Raw genomic sequence first — 19,462 nt, forward strand, 5'->3', positions numbered from 1 at the left:
TCGCTAAAAAAAAAAAAAAACTCGGATTTTTCGCGTGTAATCAACTACCCTGACATTAAGTGCCGCAAACCCCTGGTTTTCGTTCGGAAAAAAAAGGGTAAATTTTGATAAGTATACCCGCACGCGTTTCACTAAGAAAAAATATATACCTCGGATTTTTTGCGTGGAATCAAGTACCCTGACCTCAACAATCATTATTACAGATACCTGAACATGAAAAATTCCTAAAATCGTTGCACTCTTAACTTATTGAATGTTTTGTATTTAAAAATAAAATTAAAATTTAGGTAATAGTAATAAAACTGATATTTAACAGATAATTAACGGCAATATTTTGGAATCGTCGTTGTGTAAATAAACAAAAGCATGAACACGTGTTTACGTGTATTAAAGTACAGTAAATACAGAATAATAAATAAATAGGGGAAAATATTTCTGAGAAAGTTTCTAAAACCCTTCACCGGATGTGGATAGGTCACGTGACCAAACAGCATGAACCTGAGGAAAATGTCTGCTCGACAGAATTATCATCACAATTGTGAGGAGATATTGAATGAATGCATCAACGTATTACTCAAGTCAGCATACGTAAACCAATGCCAGGCTGCACATTATGACAGGAGTGATGTTGCTTTAAAGGGATTTCATCTCTTCTTTGAGAAATTAAACCGTCAACATCTTCACCAAGCAGACAAACTCATGGAGTACCAAAACAAACGTGGTGGACGCGTTGTTTTACAGAATATTGACGAACCCGAGATTTCGTTTTGGGACTCTGGTGCTTCTGCCATGGAATATTCACTTGTCGTTGAAAAAAACATCAACCAGCACTTTCTAAAGCTGGTTTTGTGTGCTAAAAAGAACGGAGATCCTCAACTCATTGGGTTCCTTAAGAAGATTGCCCTTGGAAAACAAGTTGAAAACATCAAGCAAATCTCTGATTACATTTCAAGATTGAACCAGTTGGGCGAAGGCCTCGGTGAATATATGTTTGATAAAGAAACACTTCAGCATTGAGCATATTGCATTGTGTTGATGTTCTGTGGAAATAGTTCAAATATATAATCTCAACAGAGAAATTATTATTTTGTAAGAATCTCAGCTAAAATGTATCTTCTAAAAACATGCTTATTATTAACGTAACTCCAGTATAGTTAGCTTGAAGGAAGAGGAACTCAAAAGTTTTCAAAAATCACAATAATTTAAACAGATTTAAAAGATTTTTTTCAAGGATCAAAATTTGTATTTCTTCCACGATTAAACGTTTTGTAATTTATATTTGTTATCTTAACTATTTTTTATCTTTAAACTATTTGCTGTATTCAATTCGTTAGACTCAATGTCTCGCTATGAATGGAATAATTTTTATGTTTCTTTCTAATCTTAATTGAAAATAATAGTCTGATATGATTTAGATAATTTGTTTTTTTAAAGTAATATTTGTTACACTGATAAACTATATCATTATAAAGGTATCCTATTCCAAAGATGTTCCAACCTCGACCACCACTATCCATGTTTCTTAAGAGCAATACAACTATATTCATACCACAATCTATACGTGATTATCTTTTATCTCGTCTCTTTTTTTCTTTTTAAATCAAAATCTTCTTCATTTCCCATCTTACCATTTTCTTTTTATTGAAAAGAACACATTGTATAGTATAATGCAGAGTGCAACATGAAAAATAAAAGATGGAATGGTTATGGGTAGAATGCTAGGGGTCATAAGTCAACTGCATTGGAGCCAACCTGGTGCTAAACAATGACGTTGTGACAGACTGACCCATTTTTAAATATTTTTCAGATATAACGTACATCAGACTACATTATCTGATGTGTCCCCTAAAATAAGTAATAAAAGATAGTTGGGTTCTGATATCTAATAGCTTAATAATCTAATTATTGTGATTACTTAATAATATTGAAGATAGTAAATTGCATGCAGAAGATATTGGTTTAAAAAAAAGATGAGATGGTCACATCGGGAATGCAGGACGATCACAGAAGACTCTTAAAAAAGACCAGACAGTCTTCGTTGAAATGCTTTTAGAAAAGTGGGATGGTCACATATGGAATGCCTTCATAGAAAGATGAGCATTTTGAGTGAACTGCACATGCACATCAATGCATGTGCAAATGAATTAGTTGTGCTACTTTCCATTTTGAAATTTTTTTGGTTTCAGGTGTAGAACTACAGGATAACCTTTAGGTAGTAGGGTATGATATATATAATGTGTGTGTGTGAAAGCACATGGCTCAGTTAGTATCGGGCTTACAATTGTGAGGTTGTGAGTTTGATTCCCAGACTGGACTGTGTTCTTGAGCAAGACGCTTTACTTCACATTACTCCAGTTCACTCAACAGTAGAAATGGTGCCAAGTTGTATCGATCTTGGTCTTTCCCTTGGACAACATCAGTGGTATGGAGAGGGGACACTGGTGTGTATGGACAACTACTGGTCTTCCTCAAACAACCATGCTCGAGGGGAACTTTCTAGGTGCAATACCATGGTCATTCATGACCAAAGGGGGTATTTACATACACACACACACACACACACACACACATATATATATATATATATATATATATGTGCCACATAAAAGTATCCAGCACACTCTGTAGACTGGTTGGCATTAGGAAGGGCATCTAGCCATAGAAACCATGCTGAATCAGACTGGAGTCTGCAGCTTGCCAGCTCTGGTCACATCATCCAACCCATGCCAGCATCACCAACAGACGTTAAATGAATCTTCTCCCTGACATATGATAGATGACTCGCGCGCGCGTGTGTGTGTATATATATAATGTTACTTGGCTTTATGTTACATGTATTAGATTTAGCTGAATCAAATATTGATAGATTGTTATTTTTCACCTCATTCGGAAAATCTAAATAACTTTGTTGTTGTTTTTTTTTAATATTTATGCATTTTTTTTTTTTAAAGTTGTTTTTTTAACCCTTAAACTGGCTTTTATCAGAGATCTTTTTGTTGGAATCAGTCGTATGAAATTAAATGAAATAGAAAGCTGTTGTTCTTAAAGAAAAACTGAACCTCATCCTCCATCGATTCTGACCAGAAATAAGGAATTGTGCTGATATCATTGCTATAACTGTTTCTCAAGAAATATTCTGCTGGAAAATATTAATAGATTTACAAGTGATAATTGTTCTTAATGAAATAATTGAAAGAGGATGTACCTTCTGTTTATATTATAGGATGTCTAAGGCAGTGAGCTAGCAGAATTGTTAGTATGCCAGACAAAATGCTTAGTGGCATTTCATCTATCTTTATATTGATTTCAAATTTTGCCAAGGTCAACTTTGCGAGGTTGATAAAATAAATACGAATCAAGCACTGGGGTCAATGTAAATGATTTACCCCCAGCCCAAGAAATTTGCCTTGTTTGGCAAGCTGTTACAGTTTCTAGAATTAGGGTGAACATCCATCGTCTGTTGCTACTGCGAGAAAAATAAGATGTTAAACCTTTTACAAAAGCGTCTAAATATAAGGAAAAATAAATATGCAAAATGTGCATATATATAAAGTTTCTTTATAGGCACTACTCAGAAGTGCTCAGATAAAAGACCTGAGACGCAAAGGTATAAAAAAATGTTAAGGAGAACTTCAGATAGGTTCAACAATTTAATTATACAGATATTCTGCTATAGATCAATGCATATCAGTCTTTAAAATATACCACTGTATAAGTCGTTAAAATACTAAAACGTATTAAAAATTCATGAATTCACAAATATATAAAAATCTAATATACGTATATAAATAGATGAGTGTAAGTAGGTTAGAACAACGTTGTAAAAATTATTAAGAATAAAAGTATGCCTTTACAAAAAGGTGAATAACGTAGAATCGTCCAAAGAGCAAATAAAAAACAAAACATTGTCGCATTGAGGATGGAATATTTAAAAAAACATACGTAAATAATCCAAGAGAATAAGTAATGTTAAGGTAAAATGTTGATGGTAATCCTCTTATGGTCGTTTCAGGGGTTCAATAATCCATAGATTTTAAGGGTGTTTTCATTCTGAAAATTCGATACTGCCTCCTTCATTAACATTTTATCTTAACAGCATTACTTATTCTCTCAGATTATTTACATGTTTTTTTAAATATTCCAACCTCAGTGCTATGATGTTTTTGGTTTTTTTCTTTATTTGCTCTTCAGAAGATTTTACTTTATTCACCTTTTTTGTAAAGGCATACTTTTATTCTTAATAATTTTTACAACACCGTTCTAATCTACTTATCTATTTATATATATATATTTGATTTTTATATATTTGTGTATTCATAAATTTTTAATATGTTTTAATATTTTAATGACTGATCCAGTGCTATATTTTTAAAGACTGATATGATAGAATATATGTATAAATAAATTGTTGAACCTATCTGAAATTTTCCTTAACATTTATATATATATGCGTGTGTGTCTTTGTGTATGTGTTTGTCCCCACCACTGCTTAACAATTAGTGTTCATGTGTTTATGTCCCTGTAACTTAGCAGTTTGGCAAAACAGACTGATAGAATAAGTACCAAGCTTAAAAAGAAAATAAGTATTGGAGTAGATTCATTCGAGTAAAATTCCTCAAGATGGTGCCCCAGCATGGCTGTAGTCTAATGACTGAAACAAGTAAAAGATAAAAAATAAATACACTTCACATATTATGCTGGTACACATGACATATTATCATATTCGATGATTGAGTTATTTTCAAGACTTTATTTGAGGGATGAAAAAAAGCCAGTTTGTAAACTATTTTCTGAATGTAAATCCTGAGACCCTGATAAATAAATGATAATAAAAAAAAATTTTTTAAACAGATTGACAGGGTGAGGGATCAGCATTGGCAGATCTGATATCAAGTAAAGTTTTCAAACACTTTGAAATATCATTGCTAACATTTGGACATGTTAAATGGAGAACAGTGAGCAGCTTTGACAAGAACATGATTGAAATTTGTCTCTTGACTGGTTTAGAAATTAAATTTTGACTAAGTAAAAAAGATAAGTAAAATATAATCTAATTATTGAATAGAGCATTGTAATTGTAAGAAAAACATCACTCACTAAGCTTGTACTTAGAGGCAGTGGAGTATCTACATTATTACACAACTCGCTTAAAATAACATCTGAATTTCTATTAACAAACTTCCTACTGCCTATAAATGAGTATCATGTTAAATATCCTAGACAAATTGTTAAAATTATATTTTTTCCAGATTAATAACCTTTTATTTGTGTACATCCACAGTGCTTCATCTAATTTGATCTCTAATTGTGATCATGTGTCTTATTACTGGATATGTACATGGTTTAAAAGTGAATTCAACAACTTTTATTTCTAAACTAAGAACAGTAATGTCCATATCCACTAAGCCAATAGCACATTTATGTTAAAGATAGAGTTGCAGAATTAATTCAGAGAGGGAAGAGCTGTTTTATTTCATTCAGGATCCTGTATTTCTGTATTCAAATCCTGCAAGATTAACTCTTTTGTCCTTCATTTCTGCTGAATTAGTAGAGGAGGTACAAATAATATATCAAATCTTCAAAATAAATGGATTTTTATAGACTAATTGCATGAGGGTGGAGGCACATGGGAAAGTTGTTAGGGTGTAGGTCACATGATTGTATGATTGCAGTTTTGATTCCTGGACCAGGTAATGCATTGTGTTCTTGAGCAAAACACTTCATTTCATATTGCTCCAGTCCACTCAGCTACTAAAAATGGATAATCCTGTGATGGACTGATGTCCTGTCCAGGAGGAATATGTACACCAGAGAAACCAACCATGTGATCTTTATAGAGTAATGTGGACTAGCCATACCACCAATTACATGAGAGAAGGTAACTGCAATCAATACTGGAGAGCTAGAAGGTAAAAGTCAACTCTGACAGAGTTTGAATTTAGAAGAATGAATACTCTGGAATATTTTTGTCCAACAGTCTTTTGTTTCTACCAAATCTTTGTTAAATATCATTAAAGTATTTTATAAGAAGACAAAAACATTTTCTGCAAAGTTATATGTAATAAGTATTAGAAAAGCTTACATATAGGTGCAGATGTAGCTGTGTGGTAAGAAGCTTGCTTCTTAATCACATGATTCCAGGTTCGGTCACAGGCAAGTGTCTTCTACTATAGCCTTGGGCCAACCAGAGCCTTGCTAGTGGGTTTGGAAGATGGAAGCTGAAAGAAGCTTGTCGTATGTATGTGTGTGTGTGTGTGTGTGCCTGTGTTTGTTCCCCACCACTGCTTGACAACCAGTGTTGGTGTGTTTACGTCTCTAACTTAGTAGTTTGGGAAAAGAGACTGATAGAATATGTATGAGGCTTAAAAATAAAAGTACTGGGGTTGATTCATTTGGCTAAAAATTCTTCTAGGCATGGCCTCAGTCTAATGACTGAAACAAGTAAAAGATAAAAGATACAAATCACACATACACATTATGTTATAGAATAACATGTATACTTTATATGTAAATATTACCCCTGCAGGAAACCAGTGGTTCTCTGTCCTAACACTGGCATCTCATTATCTACATTTTGGTCAAGAAGGTAGATTCCACTAAATATTCTCTGTGAGATCTGAATGTTGGATAGACCACCATACATACCCCTTGATGACACTCGAAAGCACCAAACTTCAAGAGGCTTAATTACAGCAATTTTGACAACCATAATATTTGTAAAAACTTTTACCATTCAAGTTGCCAAATTGGAAGTTCGAAGGAACTTCTAATTGCTAAACAGATCATTGTAACTGCAAGAATATGTTTACTAATGAAGTTAGTAAACATTTGGGAGCTGAATGACAAATGGTTTTCCTCATACTCTAAGAAGCTGCTGTACTCTAAGAAGTACAGTACTATTGCTGTCCCTTGGTGGGAAATCTTTTATCATACCAACACCAGCATGATTGACTCCATACCACACTGCTTATTGTTTTAAGTAATTACACCTACCTACACACTTAGCAAAAGCATAGTACAGGTTACCAAGCTATATTTGCTCACAAGTGACAGCTGGCTGTACTGTGCTCATTATATACAGTACATATGCATGCACACACACTATATGTGCGTGTGTGTATAATGAATATATATTGAGAGGCAAGCAGAAAGTTGAAATGCAGTAGTAGCTTCCCCCCCATCTCTCTCTCTCTCTCTCTTTGAAATAGAGGGAGATAGGAGAATGATAGTAATGACTGCGACAATTTGATAAATTGTATCAAAACAGTGCTAAGTAATATCAGAGTTTGGACCTTTGTGGTTTGACGGGCAACATTTTTTTATGTAGTGTTTTTGGTACCGAAACACTTTCAAACTTCGTATACTTGTATATTTTGTGGTATAGAACAGATAATAAATTTTGTATTCGAAGTTATTTCACGTTAAAAATTGTCTTATTTCGATAATTTCAACTAATCACTGACGTCTATTCAGTTGAAAACAGTTAGCGCTGTAACGGTGTATATGGTATTAATCCCTGTTAGTTCTGACATTTCCGATTAACTAGACTGTTCATAAACAAAGGGGGAAAAGCCATCAAAATACTTGAATATTGCCTGCACTTGTTAGTTATTGGAGCTACCAGAATTATTAATGCACCTCCACCAAGTGCTTCATTTCCTAGAAATAGCAGCCAAATCTTCTTCAAATCAAACTCTAGTTTAGGGTTAGGGTTCGGGTTTTAGAGTTAGGGTTGGGGTTAGGGTTATGAGTGAGGTTATGGGAAAAATATACACACACAGATACGCACAGCGTAATTTATTATATAAACAATATATGCGTATAAATTACGATTAAACCGGATGAAATATGTCACAGGGAATAACATTTTTATGACCGGCTGGCACCGACTGTATTCAGCTGAATAGACGTCAGTGATTGGTTGAAATTACAGAAATGCGACAACTTTAACATGAAATAACTTGCGATGTACAATTTTTTGTTAAGAAGGCTAAGAGAAAAAGTTGTTTTGTATGACACATTCTACCAGTGTCTCAAGTTTGAAAGTGCTTCGTTAAGAAAACAAGTGTTGCCCGTCAAATCACAAAGATCCCAGAGTTTTTCCCCTTTGATTAATTTACGAGTATTTCATAAACATCTCATGTTAAAAAAAATTATTTTAATTCAACAAGAGTTTATTCTACACATTGTTTAATTGTACACACTGACTTATTTTTTTATTATATATTTCCTTTCAGAATCCTATCCAGTATGCGCCTCTTTTTGATATTCACATTGATTAGTGCTCCCTAGGTTAAACTTTTTTATGGAAATTACTAATGAAGATGATGACTTCGTAATGGATTTTGGTTTACCGTCAACAATGTTTCTGCTCACTAATAACATAATGTCCTATTCACATTTCCAACAAAAGTTTTTTGAAAATCTGTTTAAACTATAGCCGCAGGCGCGGATTTGGTTTGGCGGAAACTGAAAGAAACCCGTCGTATGTATGTATTATGCATGCGTGCGTGCTGTATGTGTGTGTGTGGAAACACGTGCACCTACCGCTTGACAACCGCTATGGTTTGTTTATGTCCTCCTGTGTTAGTTTTCTGGCAAAAGTGACCGATAAAATAAGTACCAGGCTTTTGAAAATATGTACTGGCTTGATTTGTTCGACTAAAACCATTCAAGGTGGTGCCCCAGCATGACCAAAGTCCAATGGCTGAAACAAATAAATGATTATACTTGGGTAAATATTTTATTCCTAAACACCTAGTGGCCCACCTCATACAACCGACTTGACATTTGCTGCCCCTTCCAAGCTCACAATGCCGCTAATGTGACGCTACCATTCAAGTTTTAAAAAAACACCTATTTAAATCATGCAGTGGAGGAAAAGACTACAGATTTATATTCACAGTAACATTAGATAACATACAATCATCAATACAAAATCGGTTTCTAAATTCCAATAATGTATATTTGAAGGGATTCCACAGGTTACTATTTACATGCATTTATTGATACATGTAAGACTCTGGTTAACTGAAATAGAAGAAACACACTTTGTTGTAAATAATTTCTTAAGTGACCATTTAAATTTTTTTTTAAACTTCAAAGGGAATTTTATTTCCGTTGAAGTATCTTGTGGAAACTTGTTTGTATTATATTTTAATTAATCCGTTATTGATTTGCACCAATCAAAAATTTTTATCTTCTGCATGGAGAATATTTTCCATGACAATTACTCCTGTAACAAGTCTTTCTACATTTGAGTGTACACGAACATGTTAAAGTATATTATCGTCATATATATAAGACTCCCTTCCGTCATGAATGACCATGGGATTGCACCTAGAAAGTTCCTCTCTGAGGCACAAGTCCAGACACGGTTATTTGTGGAAGACCAATGCACACCAGCCTTCCCTCTCCACGCCACCGATGTTATCCAAGACAAAGACCAATACAACTTGGCAGAGTGAACTAGAGTAACGTGAAATAAATTGTCTTGCCCAAGAACACAACACAGCATAGTCCAGGAATCAAATTCACGATTCTAAGCCCGACACTCTAACCAGTAAGCCCTTAATATTATGACGTATTTCGTAACTTATTTGAAGATATTGCACACTCACGGGTAAAACTCAGAGTAGTAACAGAATGTCTCAACCTAAATAAAGTATGTTTTTAATCTCTAATAAGGTATCGAGTGCTCTTTTCTGCAACAGTCAACACTAAACGCGCGCACACACACACACGCACACATATGTAGTTGTCCAATAAGTTTTCAAAAGTTGAGGAAAAAATACTAGGTATATTTTGTAAATTAACAATCATTGTACATGGCTGATTAGAAGAGTATAAGTTGGGATCTTTGTTGAAGGAGGCCTGAAATCTCCATCTGATTTATGAGTTGTCAGGGATGCAAAAACAAAAGTGGAATGAATCATAAGGATGAAAAAGACAGTTAAAACGCAGTAAAAAATTTTTTTATTCAAAGCTAGTTCTTAAGTCCACCAGAGTTACACCCCTTAGACTAATCTTTGATATTGTCCTGCACATCAGCATTCGAGTGGCAATTGGGCACCCCAATAAGGTGACGAGCTGGCAAAAACGTTAGCACGCCGGGCGAAATGCTTAGCGGTATTTCGTCTGTCTTTACGTTCTGAGTTCAAATTCCGCCGAGGTCAACTTTGCCTTTCATCCTTTCAGGGTTGATAAATTAAGTACCAGTTGCGAACTAGGGTCGATCTAATCGACTAGCCCCCTCCCCAAATATTTCGGGCCTTGTGCCTAGAGTAGAAAAGAATTAGACACCCCAGTTTTTGTACATATGATTGTGGTATGAAGAAGAAGGATGAGGTGGAGAGGGTGGGGAAAGATAGAGATGGTGTAGAGAAATGGGGATGAGCTTTTGAAGGACAAATTTGGTTATATACATGTTTGTGTGAGCATTGACTGTAGAGGATTTGCAAGGACTAGGAACAAATGAAGTGAGCATGCTTCACTGAACGTGTAATGTTAATGTGCAGAAATGACAGAGTACAAATGAACTGAGAGAAAAGCTGGATATTAGAGGACTCAGATGTAGTATGCAAGAGAGAAGACTACATTAGCATGAACATGTGATGCCTATAGATGATGACTAGTGCATAAATATGCAAGCACTTTTTATGCACCTATCATCATCTATATGCACTGACAAGAGAAAGACTCAAGATGTTGTGGAACAAAGTAATGACAACTAATCCCAAGATGCTGAACCTCACAAAAGAAATGACAAGGTATTGCAATGATTGGTGACATGCAGTTCTAGAGGAGTCCTCTACTCCTGTGCAAGCTTGGCAACAGAACACTTAAACATTGGTGATGGTGGATGGGATGCTCTCACTGTACTCACCCTCTGTTTCCATTCCCAACTCTATGGCACCCTCCCTTCTACCTTTCTTTCACAGCTTCTTTGTCAATTCACTCTTTCATCCCTCACTCTCTGTCCCCTTGCTGTGTCTCTTGCTGACCTCTCCTCATGGCTCACCAACTTCTCAACATTCTCTGTCTCCACCACCACTTACCCCTACTGACCTAAATATCTGGGAGACAATCGCCAAAGACTGCCCAAAGCGGTAGTGTGTCATCAACAAGGGGACAGACCAGATGGAAAATAACAGACGTCAAGAGGCTGAGATCATTCATCAATGACATAGAGTAACTTCCTCATTCCCAGCCAAACCCCATCCCCTGCAATAAATGCCCCCAGCTCTTCTATACCATCCTTGGCCTGAACAGCTACCTCAGGCACCATCATTCTTTACACCCATCAGGATGAAGAGGCTCAATCACCCACTACAGATTAACTGCTCAGTTAATGTTACCACCGATGACAAATGAAGGATAGCACTAGATCATCCCACTTCACATGTCCTTGTCATTTCTTCACTCTCTTACAAACCTCTAGCATTCATTTTTCTCTTCCATTACTTACCCACACCACCCTCTCTTTAGTTATCCTCTCCTTTCTACTTTTTTGCAATAATATCCCATCATATCTCAACACTTCAATTTAAGCTCAGTTTATATCACCATTCTCTCTTCCATTCTCCCTTTCAATCATGAAGACTTTCCAGTCCTAATGTCATGATAAAATTCATCCATACACTCTGTTAAATGGTTGATAAATCAAGAAGAGACACTGTATAGTTGAGAGGTTTTTTAGTCTTGCCAAGGGCATGACAACCTCTGTAGTACTGGTATCATGAGGAAATGCACCCAGTACACTCTGTAAAGTGGTTGGCGTTTGAAATGGCATCCAGCCATAGAAACTGGGCTAAAACTGAAATGACCAAGTGAAATGTGGTCCTCTGAATCATCTAACAGGATAGTAACTCTGAATAAGAACTGACTCAGGCCATAATGAACCATCCAACTCATACCAGCATGGAAAAGCATAGAAAATTATGATGACAAGGGGGAGGATCAAAATATCTGGTAAAGCAGTATTACTGATTAATGAATAGCTAATTAAGTAATAGAAAAAAACGTTATATCATATGACTGTCAAAGCAATATCATTCTAATCTGCTACAAACTCAAAGGAAATGCATTTGAGAGAGGTAGTTGCAGAGACATGAAACTGTTGGACAAGGTTATGAAGGTTGTGGGAAGAATTAGAGCATAATTGATCAGAAACAGAATTAACTAAGATGAAAGATAATCTGGTTTTATAGCTACAAGAATTACCACAGATTTCATCTTCCTAATGAAACAATAGCAGAACATTTTAGCCTAGCATTCAACCACATATTGCTCTGTAATCTGATAGTTACTAAAAGACTTATATACAGATGAATGGCTTGTGAGGGTTGTACAAACTATTTGCAAAGATGCAATCAGCAAAGTGGGAGTCAGCAATGTCTTTAGCTTAATGGTAAAGTTCACCAAATCTCAGTCTTTAGATCCCTCCAATCCATTATAGTTCTAAATGCCATCATGAGGAAATTTAAGAGCAGCTGTCTATAGATCCTTCTATAGCTGATGATGTAGTTCTTATTACTGAATCTATACTGGAATTAGTGAAAAAATTCCAGATGTGGAAGCAAATTAAGAGACATCAAGGTAAGCATAGCAAAGATTGAAATGTGAGGTAGGAAGAAGACAGGGCACTGTTACCATGAGGGAAGTGTTCTTACTCAAATGAAAGTTTAAGTTATGGATACACAAGAAGTGTTGTGAAATCACATGCAGACTAACACAGAAGACAGGTTTTATGAGTGGCAGATGCACAGGAACATTAAACACTAAGAGTACACTGAAAATTGAGTCTCTTACTTTCCCAGAAGGTCCACTAGAAGCAGATGATACCTTCTGTTATCTACATGACATAATTTGCAGTGGAGGCAGTTGTTCCATATGTATAGTAGCCAAAGTAGGAACAGACTGAGTAAAGTTCAGGGAACAATTACTTCTGCTGGCAACAAAGAACTTCTCCCTCAGGGTGAAGGGCAGATTGTATGATAGTTGTGTTCAAACTGCAAAGCTGCAAAGTAGTGAGACATGGGCCTTAAATTTAGAAGACTTGTGAAGAAAGAAATGAAGTAAGCATGTTATGTTGGTGGATTAATGTTTGCATGCATAAATATCAGTTGAAAACTAGAGGGAAAATTCCAAGGGTCTATAACTGAGAGGCCTAAAACTAAACCTAGCAATGATAAAAGTTTTTGTTAACAAAAAAGAATACAGACTCTAATTGTCATCTAAGAGATCACCATGCTTGATATGCAGAAAACGAGTACTCAAAGTTAACTGTAGGTGCACAAAAGATGCTGCGAGATCACAGAGAGACTGATAAAGAAGGACGTTGTGTGTAGCACAGCTTGGGTTGAAAAAGTCCAGGGAAATATCTCTGTTGGTAAGTAAGGGCTTCTCTCACCAAGTGAAGGACAGGTTGTCTGATACATGTGCACATAAGGTACTATTGTCTGATGGCAAAAAAATGAGCATTGAATGTGAAATATTTCTGAGGTAAATATGTTCTGCTGGATGTGTAACTGTAGCGGTCACAAATACTGAAGCTCAGATAAACTGAAAGAAAAACTGACATTTTTTCAAGCGTTACCAACCTAGTGAGAAGATTGATCTGGGTGGAGAAGTTATGTTAGTTCAAGTGAATAGAAGCTGTTGTAGTAGTGATAGAAGAGGTAGAGAGGAAACAGCATCTATCAGCTAGATTTTGGGACTGAATCATTGTCAATCAGTTGAATGGCTTTCTTTTGGATTCAGATGTTTGCGTACAGCACTTTCCAATGTGTTTGAGCAGGACTAGTGTGGGTTTCATTTGAGCTTAGTAAGTGATCAGGGCTCAAGTATTTTCTGAGAGGTAATATTTATCCCCCACCTTCCGCTGAGGTCGACTTTGCTTTTCATCCTTTTGGAAGTACCAGTTGGACACTGGGGAGGTGAGGTAATCGACTTAGCCCTTTCCTCAAACTTACGGGCCTTGTGCCAAAATTTGAAATCAATATTTATCCCCACTAAAGTAGTGAGCTGGCAGAATTGTTAGCACACCGGGCAAAATACTTAGTGACATTTCATCCATCTTTACATTCTGAGTTCAAATTCTGCCAAGGTCAACTTTACCTTCCATCTTTTCAGGGTTGATAAAATAAGTACCAGGTGATGTAATCAACTTACTCCTTCTCCCAAATTGCTGGCATTGTACCAAAATTTTAAAATTAATATTTATCCCTATTTAAAAGTGGATGTTCTGTTAGAACAAACTATACTGTGGTAGTTACCATGAGAGAAACTCTAATATTGGCTTTTGTTACAATGTGCACAGTTTATATCACAGTGAGAAGACAGATCCCCATTACTGAGACCACCAGATCACATGATTTCAACCTTCCTTGGTCTCATCAATGCACTCTCGTCAAGAACACAATTTGCACCAAAAGCCATGGCAACTACTGCAGTATAGTTTGCATTAACAGAACATCCATGTTTAGGTATTATACTTCTCAGTATTAATACTGCATCTGTCGCTAATATATACTTTTTATCAAGTATTTCTATGTTCAAAAGATGAAAGCTGGAGATGTTTCATATTTAAGGTTGTCATGAAGCCTAGCATGTATTGACATTATCAAAATCTTTGGCTGTGCCTTGTATTGCAACCATTCTTTACTTGAGAGTGCATGCATGATTTTTCATAATGCTGTAGGTATTAATACTAGTAGTATCAATACCTAGTAACTTTTCTGACAAACTTGAATAAAAATCATGACAAATGAAATTTTTCCTGATTTCTGTAAAACCAGGAAACAATTTCAAACTAACCAGGATGCTGGCACTCTGGGACAATGCCGAATAAGACTGGGACGAGTGGCAACCCTGTTAATATGTGGCACTTTTCTATATCCACTGTGTTGTCTCTCTGAGCAAGAGCAACCCCATAACAACAAAAGCAACAATAACAATAAAACTAGAAACATTCCTAAGAAATTATGAAAATAAATTTGAAACGATTTAATGATTTTACCGAAGAGAATATTAAATTAGGCAATGATTCGGTATTAGTAGACGACGTCATTCACCCATACAACCTTCCTTCATAAGGTAAAGAGGCGAAGCTGAAACAGAAGGTGAATGACATCGTTTCTTCATACTGACACTCTGGAGACCAATACCGAAGGATCGCTTTACATTAATATATTTCCATTTAACATTTAATAAGTGATTTAAACAGTTACATCTTCGTTCCACTTACTCTGAACACCCAAGCTTATTTTCCCCAGATTGTTTAGTTTAATTTTTTTTAGTCCTGCAGATACATGTTCCTAAAAACCAAGGATCACCCATTTTATTAATACCGAAGATACATTTGTTTTGCTTGAGCAAATTGCTGCGGGATAGGGTGTCATCAAATGACAAAAAGAATATCACTTTTCGCGTAAACTTGATTAGGAAAGATTCAACTTCGTTAAAACTGTAGACGGACGAAACGAGTCTAGTTCAATAGTTCCCAACATTTTCACTACCAAGGACCCCTTTTATTTAAATGAATTTTCCCACGGACCCCAGGATATTGAAAGATCTGTCAGCTTAACATGCTCACGGACCAAAGGTTGGGAACTACTGGTCTAGTTCAACGCGGATGTTATTGATTGATTCATGATCTTTAAATACGTTATGAAGACACTCGCTTTTTAAATCGTTGCGCCTTTTAAACATAAGTCTGTGGATAAGGACTAACGTGGTGCTACACAACGAAATTCAACATGGGGTTGAACTTTTTTCAGATCACACAAAAGCTATTTCGCACATCTTCCAGGAAAATTTTGTAGGCATTTATAAAAGGCTACCACTTTACTGAGTATCATTAATCAATAGCGACCGCATAACGATTCCCTTGTCGGCTCATACTTACAACCTTTAGAGATCGTTTGTTAAAATAGAAAACGTATCTTCAATTGAGAGATATATGATCAACAAGAAAGTGTCTTCATAACATAGTATTCAACGTTGTACTTTTAGTGCCTTAAGTTACAACTGATTGTGCAATATTAGGAATTGACATTTAGTTTCGATTTTTTTATATGTAGAATTAAAATCCCGCTGAGGTTGACTTTTCCTTACATCCTTTACAATTAACTAGCGAAGGACTGGAGTCGATTTAGTTGGCTATCCCAGATGGAAATTGAATTTCTTGAGCCTAGTTTCGAAATTGCTGAAATTCAACCATAAATTCTCATTATTCTTCCTCTTTGCAAGGAAGATCGTCTCCTCAAGGGCAGATAACTTATATTAAACATGGCTGCTCCTGTAGTCGATTGGCTTTGTGGAGAATTGTCCAGATTAGGGATTGAAATTACTGAAGAAAATGCCAGGTGAATAATTTTCATTCTTACTTAACTCAGCTATCATTTTCTTCTTATTAAAAAAAAAAAAAATTCTTCGTAGTCTACATTATACAATATCCGGTAACTAGTTTATGTAACACATGTGACAGTTTTAGCATTTTCTCACTCATTTTTTTCTTTTTCTTTGACACCTGTACATACCTGCTTTTATTTTATTGTTGAGGAAATATGGTTCATAGTTTCCTGATTGCTTATTCTCTAATTTAAAAAAACAAAAATTCTTAGTTTTCGTTAAATTAATTTCATACATCCACTGGTCTTTTTATTCATAAGTGTACGAAAATTGTTGTTTACATTTTAAGGTTATGATAGCACCAATATATTTCTTTATTTCCGAAAGTCTACTTTATTTTTTGTTTCGAATTGTGTTTTTTAACATTTTCTCAGCTCTTAGTTTCGTGTTCTGAAACAGACACGTATACAAACAAGCTTTCTCTTTCTCTCGGAGATATACATACGTCATACTTTCACAAATTACTTTCCATATGTATTTCATGTGAAGAAAACTTTGAGCACTGATTTGAAACTATGTTTTTTGCACTCTTATTCATACTTATAATCTCAAATATTTAAAACAACCTTCGACCTTTCAAACTCGTATGTCAAACATCTTTACTTAGTCATCAAATTTGCCATTACTGGTGGAACTATAAGTTTTATATCTTTGAGATTATATCATTTGGCTTTCCTTTCATTTTAACTGAATGGAAATACGGATTAGAGTTGGAATATTTGTGTACAGTAGTGTATGTTGTCAGCAGCTGTTGACTTCAACGTTCAGGCCGTTATGAACATGTTCAAAAGAGTGTTTCAGCAACTTTTCATCGACACGAACACTGTCAACCACAGTAAGAAAATCAAAAGTATGGAATGTTATCAATATATGTATTAACCTTAGCAACTTGATTGATCGATACTTTATCACTAAGACTTCACCTTGTTATGCCTTGATGTATAGTTATTTATTGATATTGCTTCATTGGTGATAAACTCGTCATAGCATCATTCACGACTCTTCATCCCTGTTACTTGTTGGTCAAAATACCGAAGTTAAAATGAGTACAGGATAATCAGGAAAATAGTATTTGATATGGTATGCTTTATCCAGTTATAGTTGAGTAAATTAAAAGTTAATTTATGTAGGATGAAACTTGATGATAAATGTTGTCAAACCATTTTTGAGAGCAGGTTAATCCATTCACAAACAAGAGAATGAAATAAATCTCCATGCTGTGTTTTCCTATCCTTTATAGTAGTGGTTCCCAACTTGTGGTCCGCTGACCCCTGGGGGAGGGGGGGTTCCGTGAACTAAATTCAAAATTTCAGAAGTAAAAGAGGTCCTTAGTAGTGAAAAGGTTGGGAACAACTGTTTTATAGGAAAGGAGTATTGACGGTTCAAATTAGCTTGATGGCTCAATGATAGATTATCTTCTCCGCCTAATAACATTTATTTTACGTTTTGAACTGTATTGATCTTTACCGGCATATCACAAAGATTGCAATATTTTACAATGCTATGTATTTAGTTGTTCGGCATCGGTATTCTTTAGAACAGAACATTGTATTAACTAAATTTGTTTCTTGTAAACTGCATTAATGTCCACATTTTAATAAAACGATTCTTTCGAGTAAAAATGTTTCAGAAGATATATTTATTAAAATTTTACAATCTGTATCGCTTAATATTTTCTGTTTCTCATTTTATCTCTATTTAATGGCTGAATTTGTTATGTCTCTAAGGATAAAATCAACTCTGCCTCTTTTTCCCAGTGAATTTGGAATTTTAAGGCCAGCAGAATTACAAGCATCGCTATAAACTGGAGTGTCTTCGAAAATGCAACCCCCTTTTTGTGAACATGTTACCATTGAAATACACTGCCTCTGTATTCTAATTAAGTTTTTGTAAATAATCAAGAATTTGGGTGGGTTTACTTTTTCATTATACAGAAATTACAGCTAATGAGTTCAAGGAAAGGTTTACCCAGAACATGTACTCCTTCAGGTCAAAGCACAGGGAAAATTCCAATTTCACATCCCATTATAATCTGGAGCTTTCTCCTATTAACCCAGAGCACACAGTCGATTTTGGCTTAATGAGATATTGCACATATTACAAGTTAGCTGTATTCCTTAAGAAATCTGAGCTGTCATTCTGCTATTAGAAGCAGGGCTTTCTATGGGCTAACTTTTAAAAAGTAATTGTAAATATTACCTCAGTTTATACTGCACATATACAAACAGCCCACTTTGCTTTTTCACACAAGATCTGAACTGTCTTCCTGCTGCCAACAACAGGACTAACTGTAGGTTATTAGCAGTTAATATCTTCTCTAAACGTTTACTGGTACCTACATAAATCTTCTATAATCTTCAATAAACTTTACTCTTAAAACTGGGATGTCTAACTAAGACAGAGGAAACTACTTCTGGACCCTGTCCAAGTTGCCAACTACTGATTCTAGCAGCTTCCTACTGCAGCCAACACCATTTCACACCACAGTTCTACCACATGTGAACCAACCAGTGAGAACAAACATTATCCAATGAAAATCAGCCTTACCTAGTAACTATAAAAATGTTTTTACCTTGAAGCAGGTATCTGAACATTCAAGAGTACTTTTTTTGCTTCTGTGGAACTTTAACTAGTTTGGCCTCCATCTGTTAGTGTACATGTGTGTATATCTGAGCAGGCATGGTTGTGTGGTAAGCGGTTTGCTTTCTAACCACATGATTCTGGGTTCAATCCCACTGCATGGCATCTTGGGAAGTATTTTCTGCTATAGACCTGGGCCATCCAAAGACTTCAAAATAGATTTAGCTGATGGAAATTGAAAGAAACCTGTCATATGTGTGTCTCCTTATCTTGATATCACATGTAGCTGTAAATGATTGTCACTATCATACAAGCAGTGTCATTCATTTCTTGTATTCTACAAGTACATGTCTGGTGATGGGGAAATATTATGTAGCATGGAAATAGTTGAGAAAGTGGATGTTAAAATGCAATGATGATACATTTACACACAATTATATGCATTATATATATATATATATATATATAT

General features: G+C 35.3%; 2 protein-coding genes across 3 annotated transcripts in view; both read left to right on the forward strand.

The window, feature by feature from the left end:
• The first annotated feature begins 304 nt into the window (after positions 1-304).
• Positions 305-1,276, forward strand: LOC106880613 (soma ferritin). Its single transcript, XM_014930627.2, has one exon. It carries the CDS (start codon positions 493-495, stop codon positions 1,015-1,017), a length of 525 nt encoding a protein of 174 aa, XP_014786113.1. The 5' UTR covers positions 305-492; the 3' UTR covers positions 1,018-1,276.
• Positions 1,277-15,447: 14,171 nt separating this feature from the next.
• The window catches only part of LOC106880619 (activating signal cointegrator 1), a 25,403-nt gene continuing 21,388 nt past the window's right edge, over positions 15,448-19,462 (forward strand). The window contains exon 1 of one of the 2 annotated variants that reach the window (XM_014930643.2): positions 15,448-16,367. In XM_014930643.2, coding sequence (XP_014786129.1) covers positions 16,291-16,367 — 77 coding nt within the window. In that variant the 5' untranslated portion in view covers positions 15,448-16,290. The remainder of the gene's footprint in view (positions 16,368-19,462) is intronic. The other variant, XM_052973237.1, reaches the window with a different exon arrangement.

Source organism: Octopus bimaculoides, chromosome 15 (genome assembly GCF_001194135.2).
Source record: "Octopus bimaculoides isolate UCB-OBI-ISO-001 chromosome 15, ASM119413v2, whole genome shotgun sequence".
Classification (NCBI taxonomy): Eukaryota; Metazoa; Mollusca; class Cephalopoda; order Octopoda; family Octopodidae; genus Octopus; species Octopus bimaculoides.

What these genes read in the sequence shown, in the direction of transcription:
- LOC106880613 (XM_014930627.2), top strand. Translation starts at nt 493, where the DNA reads ATGAACCTGAGGAAAATGTCTGCTCGACAGAATTATCATCACAATTGT.